Source organism: Equus quagga, chromosome 5 (genome assembly GCF_021613505.1).
Source record: "Equus quagga isolate Etosha38 chromosome 5, UCLA_HA_Equagga_1.0, whole genome shotgun sequence".
NCBI classification, from domain to species: Eukaryota; Metazoa; Chordata; class Mammalia; order Perissodactyla; family Equidae; genus Equus; species Equus quagga.
The window spans coordinates 14,922,088-14,935,086 of record NC_060271.1 but is presented as its reverse complement, the minus strand read 5'-3'; the positions used below and the strand labels follow the sequence as shown (position 1 = coordinate 14,935,086).

Sequence of the window (12,999 nt, the reverse complement as noted above, 5' to 3'; positions counted from 1 at the left end):
TAACTAATTACATCTGCAATGACCCTATTTCCCAAAAAGGTCACAAACTGAAGTACTGGGGCTTAGGGCTTCAATATATGAATTTGGGGGGGAAACAATTTAACCCATAATATCCTCCCATTGGTGGAACCCAAACAGAAACTAGAGCCAAAGGGGATCCATTGATGCAGGCCACATGAATCAGCCTCACAGGGCACAGGGCAGGGTGGAAAAGGATGAAGAGTGGATCTGGATGGGACAAATGGATGACATCAAGTATACTCATTCTTCATAATTCCTTCCCTCCAGCCATGTTCAAGGCTCCGACTTTATTCCTGGGGACTCAAGACTAGAACTGAGACCCAAAGCACTGAACTTTTCACCTTTACACTCACTCAGCCGTCATGTCCTAAATTCCACAACTACTTCCTAAATTCTGCCCTCTCTTCTCCATTTCCACTGAGCTATCACTACAGCCTTCTAACTAATATCTCTGCCTCCAGTCCTCCTGAAATCCAATCTGACGGTTGCCTCCAGATTGATCTTCCTATTCATCTCGCTCCTTACCTCTAAATCTTTAGCTTGACTCTTCAGAACCTGATCTCTTTTTCTTCCACTACTTCCTTATGTGAGGATTAAAAAATGTTAACACGATGCCAGGCACATAGTAAATAATCAGTGTTTATTGAGCTATTTTTATTATTATCCTAATTAAGCTATTCCCTGACTATCACCTATATTTTATTCCTACCATGCCCTTTGCTTCACTAGATTCAAGTCCTTCAGGTGGGAGTTCCCCCTATCTAACCAGCTCCTCAGCCTCTAATTATCCATCTCTAAAGCCTTGTTCTCCTTCCCTCCAGCCTAAGAGGAAGTGATCTTTCTTTCCTAGATTGGAAAAGCTCCCTATGTTTTCTATCCCATTTCTTCCTGGCACCTTCTTCTATCAGCTGGCCCTTGCCTGGTCTCTTCCATCTCCCCTGGCTCTTTTGCCTTCACCTTCAAGCATGCATAGGCTGCTTGGTGCTGGTTCCCTCAAACTCCCATGCACTGCCCCTGTCTCATTCCAAAATTTCTCAGAAAAGTAGCCCCTGCTTGCTGCCTCCACATTCTCCCCACCCTTCTTTCTGCAACCCCTTCCAAATGGAATCTGAGCACCCACTCTCCTGATCCCACTGTCTCCAAGGTCACTGATGATTTGTTTCTTGAAGGCTAAATCTGACCTTTTCTGTCATCATTCTGCTTGACCACTTTGCGTCATATTAGAATTCCTCCCACTTCAAGGTCCATGTCAGTATAATCTCCATTGGCTTCTTTCATTCTTTTATTTTTAAATGTACGAATTCCCTGAGGTTGTACCCTTGCTTACCTGATCCTTCTTTTTCTCCGCAGTCATCCTTACCCCAGAAGCTGCAAATTGCTGGCCATGCTCTGCCCTCATATATGTTTTGTTTGGCCCTTCCCTACACAGACGCTTTCCCTTATTTTGCAATGCCCAGCAAATAAAATCCAAACACCTTACCTTATTAAGGCCCTGCCAGCCAGACTCAGACTACCTTTTCTCTGTTCTCTGGGGCTCAGGATTCCCTATTTCCAACCCCAGCACATCCAACTCCTTGTTTTTCAAGGTAATTGAAAATAGAGAACATGAATGCTTCAAAGTCAAAGATAATAACAATATTAAGTTTGGGCTAAGTGAAACCGAGATTTTTCTCTGTCATCATCAGGGTCGATCATAGGCTAGTGACTGAAAATGTGATTTTTCCAGGCTCTCCCTGGGACAGGATAGCATATGGTTAGGATGGCAGGCGTTAGTCAGATAGTTTGACTCTACTACTTATTATTATTGGCTGTGTGGCTTTGGGCAAATTTCTAACTTCGTTCTCACCTAGTTTCTTTTTCTGTAAAAACGGGACAGAGTGTCTGCCCTATGGGATTAAGGATAAACTTAATAACGTATGTAAACTGTTTAAACACAGTAGTTAGCAGATGGCCAATAAATGATATCCAGTATTACTTTTATTATTGTTGCCTCTAAGCATATTCACACAATTCATTCAAGTCATTATTAGAGCACTGTTTTGAACAGGAGTCAGACCTGGATTCCTAACTAGTGTGACCTCGGGCAAATCCCTTCCCTGGGCCTGTTTCTTCATCTGTAAAATATGGGTATGTTGCTAACATGAGGAGGGTGCACCATGCAGATTAGACTAGCGGGTCTTTAAAATTCCTGACACCTCTAAAGCCCCACGGGGGTAAGCCACAGTGTCACTCATAGGGCAGGCCCATCTTAGCTTCCAGATAGGCAGGTCTGAATCCTGATCCTTTTTCTTTTCCATAAGGAATTCCTCCTGTCTTTCAGCCTCATTTCCCCTATTTGTAAAACAACAAACAAAACAACTTAAAAAAATAAACACAGGTGCTACTTCCTTCCTAGCAGTGTTCCTACAGGTACCAAGCAAACAGCAGATGCACTCCGGCCTCCTTTCTGCTCCCAAGCTTCTCAAATGCTGCCCCCCACCCCCGCGCCCTCCGCCCCACCCCTGTCCGCCTGCCGCCTGCCCGTTGCCTCTCCCTTCTCTGAGCAGTTCAAGTGCTTTATAGGTCACCCCACCAAGATCTGTCCTTCTGTATCTGAAAACGACTCACAAGGAGGCTTTAAGTGTGGAGGGTGGGTGAGGGGAAGCTGAAGAATGAATGGAGGCGACCCGGGAATGCCGAGGGAGCGCAGGCCCCGCCCCCAGGTCCGCCCCGCCCCGCCCCTCTCGCTTTCAGGTCCCGATTCTCTGGGACTAGCTTTACAACTTTCTCACCCTTCAAATCACGCTCCACGACTGGACTCTCGTGAGATCTGTGACTTGCCCCGGAAGACCCGCCCCCTGTGCCTTAGAGGCCAATGGGCGAGGGCGACGGTTGCGACGGTTGCGTTTTGAAGGAGCCAATGAGCGCTCGGAGCGGAAAGTTTAAGACGCAGAGGCCGGCGCTGCCAGGGCCGGTCCGGGATTGGAACCTGCTCCGAGCTGACGGTGAGGGCGAGTGGGCCGAGGCGAGGTGGGGCGGCGGCCGGGCGTGCCGGACCCGGAGGGGCTGCGGCCGGGGTGGCCCTGACTGCGTGGCCGCCCGTCCCAGAGCACGGTCGCCTGACCTTCTCCAGGGCTTGGCGGGCACCCGCTCCAAGGACCCCTCCCCTCCAGACGCCCCCATGGCTCAGTTCGTGTTCGAGAGTGACCTGCACTCGCTGCTGCAGCTGGACGCACCCATCCCCAATGCACCCCCTGCGCGCTGGCAGCGCAAAGCTAAGGAGGCCGCGGGGCCGGCCCCTTCACCCATGCGGGCCGCCAACAGATCCCACAGTGCCGGCAGGACCCCGGGCCGAACTCCTGGTCAGTGGGGTGCGGGGAACGCGGGGAGGGAACGGATGAGAGCAGCCTTCATGCCTCCTTCCCCCGGGAGCCTGGTCAGACTGTCTGGCTTCCCTCTCTTGCCCCAGGCAAATCCAGCTCCAAGGTTCAGACCACCCCCAGCAAACCTGGCGGGGACCGCTATATCCCCCATCGCAGTGCTTCCCAGATGGAGGTGGCCAGCTTCCTCCTGAGCAAGGAGAACCAGCCTGAAAACAACCAGACGCCCACCAAGAAGGTATGTATCCCAGAGGGGTCTACCCCGACCCATTTGGGTAATGCCATCCTGCCTCACCACTACCATTATGTGCCAGGAACATCAGAAAGCCTGGGCTTTGAATCTGAACGGTTTTGATGTGGAGGAAGCCAAGATCCTTCGGCTCAGTGGAAAACCACAGAATGCCCCGGAGGGTAAGGCCTGAAGTTCTTGGTTCTTGGAGGTATTAGCCCATCCCCAGGCCTGAGGGGAGATGCCTGTCTGCTTCTCCCACCAATGACTGGGGGGAAGGGAGGTGCTTATCTGGCTTTCCAGGCTAGAGACCGGGGGAGGTGTCAATTCTCTCAGTGTGTAGACCCACTCGGTTGCCACAGGTTACCAGAACAGACTAAAAGTACTCTATAGCCAGAAGGCCACGCCTGGCTCCAGCCGCAAGACCTGCCGTTACATTCCTTCCCTGCCAGACCGGATCTTGGATGCCCCTGAAATCCGGAATGACTATTGTAAGTGCAGCCTTCTCCTTGCCCGATGGATGGAGAAAGAGGGCCCGGGACCAGGCAAGCAAGGAAGCTCATGTTCTTCCCATTGCCTCTCTGGCAGACCTGAACCTTGTGGATTGGAGCTCCGGGAATGTGCTGGCTGTGGCACTGGATAACAGTGTGTACCTGTGGAATGCTACCTCTGGTGACATCCTGCAGCTGTTGCAAATGGAGCAGCCTGGGGACTATGTATCTTCTGTGGCCTGGATCAAAGAAGGCAACTACCTGGCTGTGGGCACCAGCAATGCTGAGGTTCAGGTGAGACTAGTCCCTGTGCTGTAGCTCTGTCTCCCAAACCCGGGGGGCTTGCCCAGCAGGAGGATATTAATGACAAGTCGTGATCTCTGATCCTGGTGGTCTCTCTCTCTAGCTTTGGGATGTGCAACAGCAGAAACGGCTTCGAAACATGACCAGCCACTCTGCCCGAGTGGGCTCCCTATGTTGGAATAGCTATATCCTGTCCAGGTCAGTGGTTTTTGCTAGTCTGTGACAAAATCAGTCTATGATTTTTGCCCACTCTCTCCTGACTATATGTCTGAACTGAAGCAGCTCTGTTCTGCTGATGTTGTTTGGTACTGCCACAGAACCTGACTCCGTTTTTCTCTCCCCCAGTGGCTCTCGCTCTGGCCACATCCACCACCATGATGTTCGGGTAGCAGAACACCATGTGGCCACACTGAGTGGCCACAGCCAGGAGGTGTGTGGGCTGTGCTGGGCCCCAGATGGACGACATTTGGCCAGTGGTGGCAATGATAACTTGGTGAATGTGTGGCCTAGTGCTCCTGGAGAGAGTGGCTGGGTTCCCCTGCAGACATTCACCCAGCATCAAGGGGCTGTCAAGGTGAGAGTGGGGCTGGGTTGGGGCCTCTGCAGACCCTCACCCAAAATCTGGGGACTACGAAGGGGAGATGGGATGGTGGGATTGGACTGGGTTAATCTGTGACCCCTATAGCTCCTTGTCTAGCTCTAGTAGTGCCTGCTGACCCTACCTTTATCCCACCTAGGCTGTAGCTTGGTGTCCCTGGCAGTCCAATGTCCTGGCAACTGGAGGGGGTACCAGTGATCGACACATTCGCATCTGGAACGTCTGCTCTGGGGCCTGTCTGAGTGCTGTGGATGCCCATTCTCAGGTACTCTTTTACCCAGTCCAGCCTCTCACTCCCAGATGTGTTCTTACTCTATAGAGTCTTCCTGGGCAACCAGGTCTCCTCCCATAGCTTCACCAACTGAATACACTGATGATTTCCAAACTTCTAACTTGGCTCTCACTCATGAGCTCCAGACCCATATTTCCAACAGTGTGGCTTATCTCCAACTCCATGTCCTGTAAGTGGCACCACCCTAATATGTCCCAAATTAAACTTGTCACTTCCCCTTGCATCCCTGAAATGTGTCCCTTTACCCCTTCTCTGACATTGTTGGAGAGGGACAGAACCTACTCAGAAATCTGAAAAACCTCCTAGAATCTTTCATCCTCCTCACCTAGTTACCAAGATATACCAGTTTTACCTCAGAGTATCGTTCACATATGTCCCCTCCCTCAGCCTCATTCATCTTCCCAGTGGAGGCCCGCTGCACTGGTCTCTCAGCATTTTTTTCTTATCTCCTCCAATCTGTCCTCTATGCTGTGGTCTGTTACTGTCCTCCTAAACCCTGCAGTGGCTCGCCATCACCCACAGCATATAACTCTTCCATTAGAGCAATATTGAAGGTCCTTGCTGGTGGATCTCCCTGCAATCACTCCAGCTTCCACCTCTCAACATGCAGCCTTCATTCTACAGTTGGGCTCTGGAGCCAGAATTCAAATTCTGGCTCTCTCACCTACTAACTTAACTTGCATGTCATCTTAGGCAACCTGCTGAACTTCTTTCTGCTTGATTCATCTGTAAAGTGGATATGATTCTAACTCTCAAAAGGCTATGATCATTCAAATCTAAGTGCACAGCATCTGGCAGGGTGCCTAACAGTATAATGGCCTCAGTTCTGATTTGAGTAGCATTGGTTCTGTTGTGCCCACACCATCCCCTCTCTGCAGGTGTGCTCCATCCTCTGGTCTCCCCACTACAAGGAGCTCATCTCAGGCCATGGCTTTGCACAGAACCAGCTGGTTATTTGGAAGTACCCAACCATGGCCAAGGTGGCTGAACTCAAAGGTAGGTGCTAAGTGACAGAAGCCAGACACAAAAGGCCATATATTATATGACTGTTTATCTGAAATGTCCAGAAGAGGTAAATACAGAGAGAGAAAGCAGATTAATGGGTACCAAGGGCTGCGGGGAGAGGGTAATGAGGAGTGACTTTCTTTATGGAGTGATGAAAATGTTATGGAATTATTGTACAACTTTGACAGTGTACTAAAAACCAATGAATTATATACTTGAAAGGGATGAATTTTATGGTATGTGAATTATTAATTATTTCAATAAAGCTGTTATAAAAATTTAAGAAAGGTAGGTGGCCCTCATAAATGGAGGTCTGTAGATGTGTCTACATTCATATGTACTGCTCTTACTTTTTCCCTCCTCATGACCCAGGTCACACAGCTCGGGTCCTGAGTCTGACCATGAGCCCAGATGGGGCCACGGTGGCATCGGCAGCAGCGGATGAGACCCTGCGGCTATGGCGCTGCTTTGAGTTGGACCCGGCACGGCGGCGGGAGCGGGAGAAGGCCAGTGCAGCCAAGAGCAGCCTCATCCACCAAGGCATCCGCTGAGGACCAACTCAGCACCTCAGTTTTTTGTTTTTGTTTTTTATTTTTCTAATAAAGTCATGTCTCCCTCTCTGCTCCTTGCATGACCTTGATCCCAGCAGCCTTCCCAGGGCCTCCTCTCTACTGTGATCAGAGAGCTAGAAATGTCTGTCCTGTGGGAGTCTCAATCACCCTGTTTGTAGACAGGGCGAGCAGGCCTTGTCCACCTCCTTGCCCACCTCCTCCATTCACACATGAACACACACATAGCCTTGGTGGTTTCCTCTGTCACTTTTAATGAAGACATAAGTGAGTGAGTGAGCAGCCTCCACAGGCTGTATTTCCAGGCCCCTCACCCACCCTGACCTTTGGCCAAGAAGCTCCTGCTTCAGTGTGGGTGGAGAAGGAGAGAGCCTGAGTCCACAGTGACAGATTATTGCTGACCTCTTTAGTGTGAGGAAAAAGGCCACAAGACCCTGGTTGGGGCCAGCCCTGAGTGCTCCTCTCCCAAGTTTAAGGCAGAGAGGGGGAAGTAAGTGTCCAGCCCTTTCAGTCCCCAGCTCTGGAGTGGCAGAGGGCAATGAGGCCATGTCCCTGGGGCTGGCCAGAAGTAGGTGAGGAACGGAAGCAGTGGTCCCTGTGTACCAGCTGTGGGGAGGGGAGGGCCTGTCCCCTGCTCAGTCCTGACCACATAAGCCCTGGTCACAGGTGTAGGTGGGGAGGACACTGATGGATGCTGCCCAAGGTGCAGTCCTGAGGCACTTAGGTGGGCGCCTAGCTAGGCCATGTTTCTCAGTTGGCCTTGACCTTGGCGGTACCTGGAACTCCATTTTGCTGAAGTACACGTGGCAGCCGCTTGCCTTTGGTGTAAGAGTGATACCAGAAATTGGAGAAGAGCATGAAGAAGATGGTACCATACATCCAGATGAGGTGGATGATGACCGGATATTGGTAGTTACAGCTGGGCATGAAGTAGTATTGGGAGATGTGCAGTGAGACCAGGACAAACTGGATCTAGGATAGAGAAAGGCAAGGGTCAGAGGGAACGGAGAGGACTTGATGGGGAGAGGGTGTAGAGAAAGAGACTGACGATGAGTAGGGAAGGATGGGGTCAAAGGTGAGGTAGGCTGACTAAAGGTAGGATCCAAACTAAGAATGTTGGGATGGCTATAGGCCAGGCCCCGGCCCCTCACCAGCTGGATGGCTGTCATGTGCTTTTTCCACCAAAGGTAGGGCTGAGCCGCAGGGCCGATGGCAGACAATCCATAGTACAGGTACATGACGACATGCACAGAGGAATTTATCATGGCGTGGAAAGAGCCCATTCCTCCTGCGAGTGGTCAATGAATAGGGTCAGAAGAGTTGAGCCTCTGGTCCCCAGTGCCCACCCCTCATCCCCCAGTGGCCTTCAACACTCACCTGGCGCAATTTTGACCCCCCACCACCAGCTCCAGGGAAGAACTGAGTGGTGGAAGACATGTAGGAAGGTCACCTGTCCATCTTTTTTCCGAAGAATAAAGATCACCTGAGAGAAGAGTGAGGGGAAGAGGGTTCAGACCCAGGGCCTCTCCTTTCTCCCCACAAGTCCTCACATATAACTACTCACCGTGTCCATCAGCTCAATGAACTTGGAAAAGAGGAAAAGCCAGGCCACTCGAACCATCTGCAAGAAGTCAGGGCAGGCTTAGGACCCTCAGACTACTCCAAGAGCCTCCCTAAACTGGCCCATGAGCACAGGCCACACCCAAACTGCTCCTATCCCCAGGTTGCTTATGACCCAGTCCCTGCCCCTACTTACCCTCAGTGCCTCGGGGTTGTTGGAATAGTCTACAGGGTCACAGCGCCAGGTGTAGGTACTCAGCCAGCCAGACATCAGGAACTAGGAAGGGATGTGGATTAGACCACCAGAGTACCCTCCTTCCCCTGAATCCCTCCCATTCTCTACTGAAGAAATGGATCTGAGCCACTCTGCAAAGGAGATGCCATGCTCTGGCCCTAAGGCTTGCCCCTTATCCTGCTGGCAATGATTAAAGCCTAGGCATCCAGGGGCCCACCTCATAGACAATGTAGAGGGAGAGGGCCACTAGTGAGAAGTTGTAGACGATCATGAAGCTGCGGAGCTGGAAGGGCTTCCGATTGGCCATGATTCGAGGTCCAAGTGAGAGAACGAAGTACACATAAGTCAGGAGGATGGAGGTCATTAGCAGGGGAGACCCCATCAGAGGGTAGCCCTGGATCCGGGGATCTGTGAATAAGGGTCAGAAGAGTCAGGAAAGGTCGCAGGGTCCAAAAGGTTGCCACCAGGTGTACAGATATGAGGTGTACAGATATGTACACAAAGGGTCATGGGGTTCATAGGGGCTCTCTATTAGGAGACAGCCCCAGATCCAGGGATCTTAGGGCAGGAGGGAGAAAGGGCTGGTGGACAGCATCTTACCCGCACACTTCATCATCTCCTGGTACAAGTTCACAACAGCCTCCATCCTGGCTGAAGACTCTGGGGAGGTATGGAGACGGGTGTCAGACAAGGCCAACTGTACCCGCCCATCCCACCCCTGAAACACAGCCAGGACACAGACCAGATGAGACAACTCCTGATGCCTCACTGCAGAAAGGACAGAACAGTGAGAGGAAGGAATTGCTGGGGACTAGGGGTGGGAAGAGGCAGTTTGGCAGGGGCACCTGCTTTCCACACATCCTGCCTGCCTGGGAAGGGCTCTTCCGCCCTTCCTCTCCACACCTTACTTTCCTCTCCTCACTCTCTGCTCCTCTCCAGAGATTTTTACTTCCTGACCTCCCCTCCCCTCTTCCTCCGCAAGAGAACACTCCAATTTCTGGTCTCTTTCTGGAAAGTCTTACCTCTCACCAATAGGGAACTCATCTCCAGAATGAACTGCCTCTCCCTTCCTCTCCGAAGTCTCTCCCTCTCCAGCTCTGGGTCTTTCCTCTCTCCAGGGATCCTCCCCTTCAACCTCTCCTCTCCCCTTTCGAGATGCTCATCTCACCTTCCAGTCCCTCCTATCCTTCCAGGATTCTCATCTCCCCAGGGTCCCTCCTCTCCCCTGCTGGGACGCTCCCTAGTGCTCTCCTCTGCTCTCTCCGGCTCTCACCTCCAGCTCTCCTCGCCTTTCCTGCTCTTGTCTCCGGAGCTCTGCCTCACCCTTCCTCTTGGGGAGCCGGGCTCTTTGAGACTCCTGCCCTGGTGGCTCCACCTGTCTGACTAGATCTGGCAGCAGCCCCGCCCTCTGCCCGCCCCTGCTGCACTGCGCATGGAGTGGAGGGTGGGTCCAGGCCACAGGTCAGTGCCCGGAGGAGCAGGACCCACCAGGATTGAGAAAGCCAAGGAAAGCACAGGACTCACCACCCACCCACCCTGGACCAGCCAGGTGTGCTAGGTAAGGTTATTCTATGGTTTGAGCCAGAAACCTCCCAGGGGCTCCAGCCCCAGGCCTAGCCTTGGCCCAAAGAAAACCGCTGAAAACCCACACCCAGCATCCTCTCCTAAGCTAACCATAAATTCTCAGTTTGTCCTACTTCAGAATGGGCACAATCACCCTTCTCTCCCAGGGAGGGCGGGGAAGTCAGTGGCATGTGAGGAGCAGGGGAGTGGGGGAGGTCTCAGGAATCTTCCCCTCCCTCAGAGAGGGGTCCTAACGAGCTCAGCCCTCTCCTCCTTAGAGCCTGAAGGAATGTCGGGGGAGGGCTCACAGGGACGCAAAGCCTTGGCCCAGACCCAGAGAGCCTGGGACTCTGAGACGGCCCCAGAGGGACGAGGCATTCTCCGGAACAGCCAGGGCAGTACATGCTCTACAAGTTGCCTGCACTCTAGTCTGCCAGGTTCCCTCTATCCAGAGAACAACCTGTGCAGGTACTAAGTGAAGAACATACCTTCTGACACATCCCTCGAGGCTGCACCTGCACCCCTCACACACACTCACTGGGCACACATCTCATAGATGCTCCCCTGACCCCCACGTCAACCCACAACTGCCCCACCACGGTCAGGCCCCAAGTCCTCCCAGACACACACACACCTGCCTCTGACACAGGTCCCCGCCCCCCAACAAAAAACTCACCAATGGCTAGCACACAGATGTACACACAGAGCCCACAGACACCCTGCTGGCAACAACTGCCCTCCTCTGACACACCACCCAAACCAGCCTCCATGGACTTTGACATGCATAGTTTCTAATACTCAGATCCGCTCCTAACTACATTCACACTGACAAACACACCCAAAACCCTCACACATCCTCCTTTACAGGTCCTGCAGCACCATGCGTAAATGCTTATGGCACACACTCAGCTCCACACATACGCTTACTCATACGTATGTGAGTCACAGATAAATGTGGTCACATACATAAACTCACACAGCCCACTTAGAGGTGAATGAACATAAAATCACCCACACCTGCTCCCCGTCATGCGTCCAGGTCTCTTTCCGAGGATAACAATCATCATTCATTCATTCACAACCAGACCTGCTTGCCTCTTCTGCAGTAGGGCCTACCCAGCGTAGGCATGTGCTCTAACACACAGTTCCTCCCTGACCCACGTGAGTTTGCCAGCTTGTTATCTCTCCAGCTCTCTCTCAACCACCATCCCCAAGTTCACCCTCCCCCCACCCCCCAACCCCACACACGCATGCACCCTGGAGGTCAGGAGTGGCTCATGGCTTCTGGAAGGGACCTCTCCCCAAGCTAGAGAATCTGGGTGTGTCCCCAGTGGAGGAACTCAGTCCGGTCCTTCCTTCCTTTAAGATGGATGGAAGGGAAAAGGAGACAGGCAAAGGAAGGTGGAGGGGAGGGAGACGAGGGGAGGAGGGACGAGAAGGGCGCCAAGGAGGAGTGAGTAAGAGGCGGAGAGGGGTTACGACCAGGAGGTGGTGGAGGAGGGCCTGGGGTTAAGCAAATGGGGGCTAGGGCCAGGAGGGAGGTTGCTGGAGAGGCCCAGCCCCAGAGAGCTGGGACCTCCCACCCTCTCCCCAGGAACAGCCTCGCCCACAGCCTGGGCAGGGCAGGGCAGGGCCAGGCCAGCCAGGCAGGGGGCCCGGGCACGTGGAGAGCCCGCCATGGAAGGTCCAGACTCACCAGTATGGGGCCAGGCAGGCAGCAGTGGAAGGCTCGGAGGGAGCAGGGCCAGAGACAAGTCCCCGGGGCCAGCCTGCCTGCCACTTCCTCATCTGCTGGGCCGACTTTCTGTCACCAGAGGGGGAGGGGGCGGGCCAGCTGGGGGGCGCCTGCTGATTGGACCACTGCTGAGGCAGGAGGGGCTGTCCAGCCCCGACTCGGCAAGGCTGGAGGGGCGGGAGCAGGGGCGGGCCGCCAGATCCCAGGGCAGGAAGCACACCCAGCCCTGACTCTCCACCCCTTCCCTCGGCATCTCTCAGCCCGCCTCTGTCAGGTCGCCGCAGCCTGCCCCGGCCATGGGTCTTCCTGACATTCAGCGGCTGAATGGCCTCATTCTGGGCCCTCTGGTGCTTAATCCACCAACACATCTTGTGTTTGTGGCAGGCCCACCCAGTTTAGGACCCTGGGAAAAGTTCCAGGGCTCAGCCCTTCCTTCAAAGAGCTCCCTCTCTAGAGGGTGAGACCAGAGGGGTGGGCGGGAGGCAGTATGTGTGTGCTAAGGGCTGACAGGGTAGCAGGGAGGTCTCAGCCACAGGGAGCAGCTGGGCTTGGAAGCCCTCTCTATGAGCCTATAAACTGGGATGAGCCCTAGCATTAGGAGCCGCTGAGAGGATTTCACAGGACGGAGGTGGGAGAATACAAGTGGCCTGGGGCAGGAACAGTGCGTGAAGCACCTGGCTAAACTGGACTCCAAGGCAGGGAAAGGAAAAAAGAGGAAGTGAAGCTGGCTGTGGCTGAATGTAGTAGGTCTTGAAGACCAAATGGGGCAGTCTGATTTTATCCTGGAAGCAGAGGAGAAACAGTGAAGATTTTTGAGGAGGCTACAACCAGGCTTGTATTATCAAATATTTATTTACTGACCACCTACCATGTGCAAGACTGTGGTAAGTGCTGGTGACACATCAATGAACAAGGCAGATGCCGTCCCTGTGTGGGGTTTACTGCCCACCTGATCACTGTGCTCTGGCAGCCAGTGTAATGAGGGTGTTGGAGGGAGATCCAGGTGAGAGAGGACAGCCTGAGCTAAGAAGGTTTGGAA

At 53.2% G+C, this 12,999-nt stretch overlaps 2 protein-coding genes across 6 annotated transcripts; one reads left to right on the top strand and one right to left on the bottom strand.

Annotated features, from left to right (window-relative positions):
- The first annotated feature begins 2,766 nt into the window (after positions 1–2,766).
- On the top strand, positions 2,767–6,920 carry CDC20 (cell division cycle 20). The gene is made up of 11 exons (XM_046661984.1): positions 2,767–3,005; positions 3,134–3,362; positions 3,470–3,618; positions 3,695–3,791; positions 3,972–4,100; positions 4,198–4,394; positions 4,507–4,601; positions 4,749–4,977; positions 5,141–5,266; positions 6,172–6,289; positions 6,671–6,920. Exons 2-11 carry the CDS (start codon positions 3,182–3,184, stop codon positions 6,847–6,849), a joined length of 1,500 nt encoding a protein of 499 aa, XP_046517940.1. The 5' UTR covers positions 2,767–3,005; positions 3,134–3,181; the 3' UTR covers positions 6,850–6,920.
- A 181-nt stretch (positions 6,921–7,101) lies between these two features.
- On the bottom strand, positions 7,102–12,075 carry ELOVL1 (ELOVL fatty acid elongase 1). 5 transcript variants are annotated; one of them, XM_046661988.1, is made up of 8 exons: positions 11,922–12,075; positions 9,263–9,322; positions 8,880–9,070; positions 8,624–8,704; positions 8,432–8,488; positions 8,245–8,350; positions 8,019–8,155; positions 7,102–7,839 (listed from the first exon to the last, which is right to left on the bottom strand). In XM_046661988.1, the coding sequence occupies exons 2-8, from the start codon at positions 9,306–9,308 to the stop codon at positions 7,618–7,620; spliced, it is 840 nt and encodes a 279-aa protein (XP_046517944.1). In that variant the 5' UTR covers positions 9,309–9,322; positions 11,922–12,075; the 3' UTR covers positions 7,102–7,617. The 5 variants fall into 5 exon arrangements, with proteins under 5 accessions (XP_046517944.1, XP_046517941.1, XP_046517945.1 ...); XM_046661985.1 differs by lacking the exon at positions 11,922–12,075 and adding an exon at positions 10,902–11,010; XM_046661989.1 differs by lacking the exon at positions 11,922–12,075 and adding an exon at positions 9,936–10,051.
- Between the last annotated feature and the right edge of the window lie 924 nt (positions 12,076–12,999).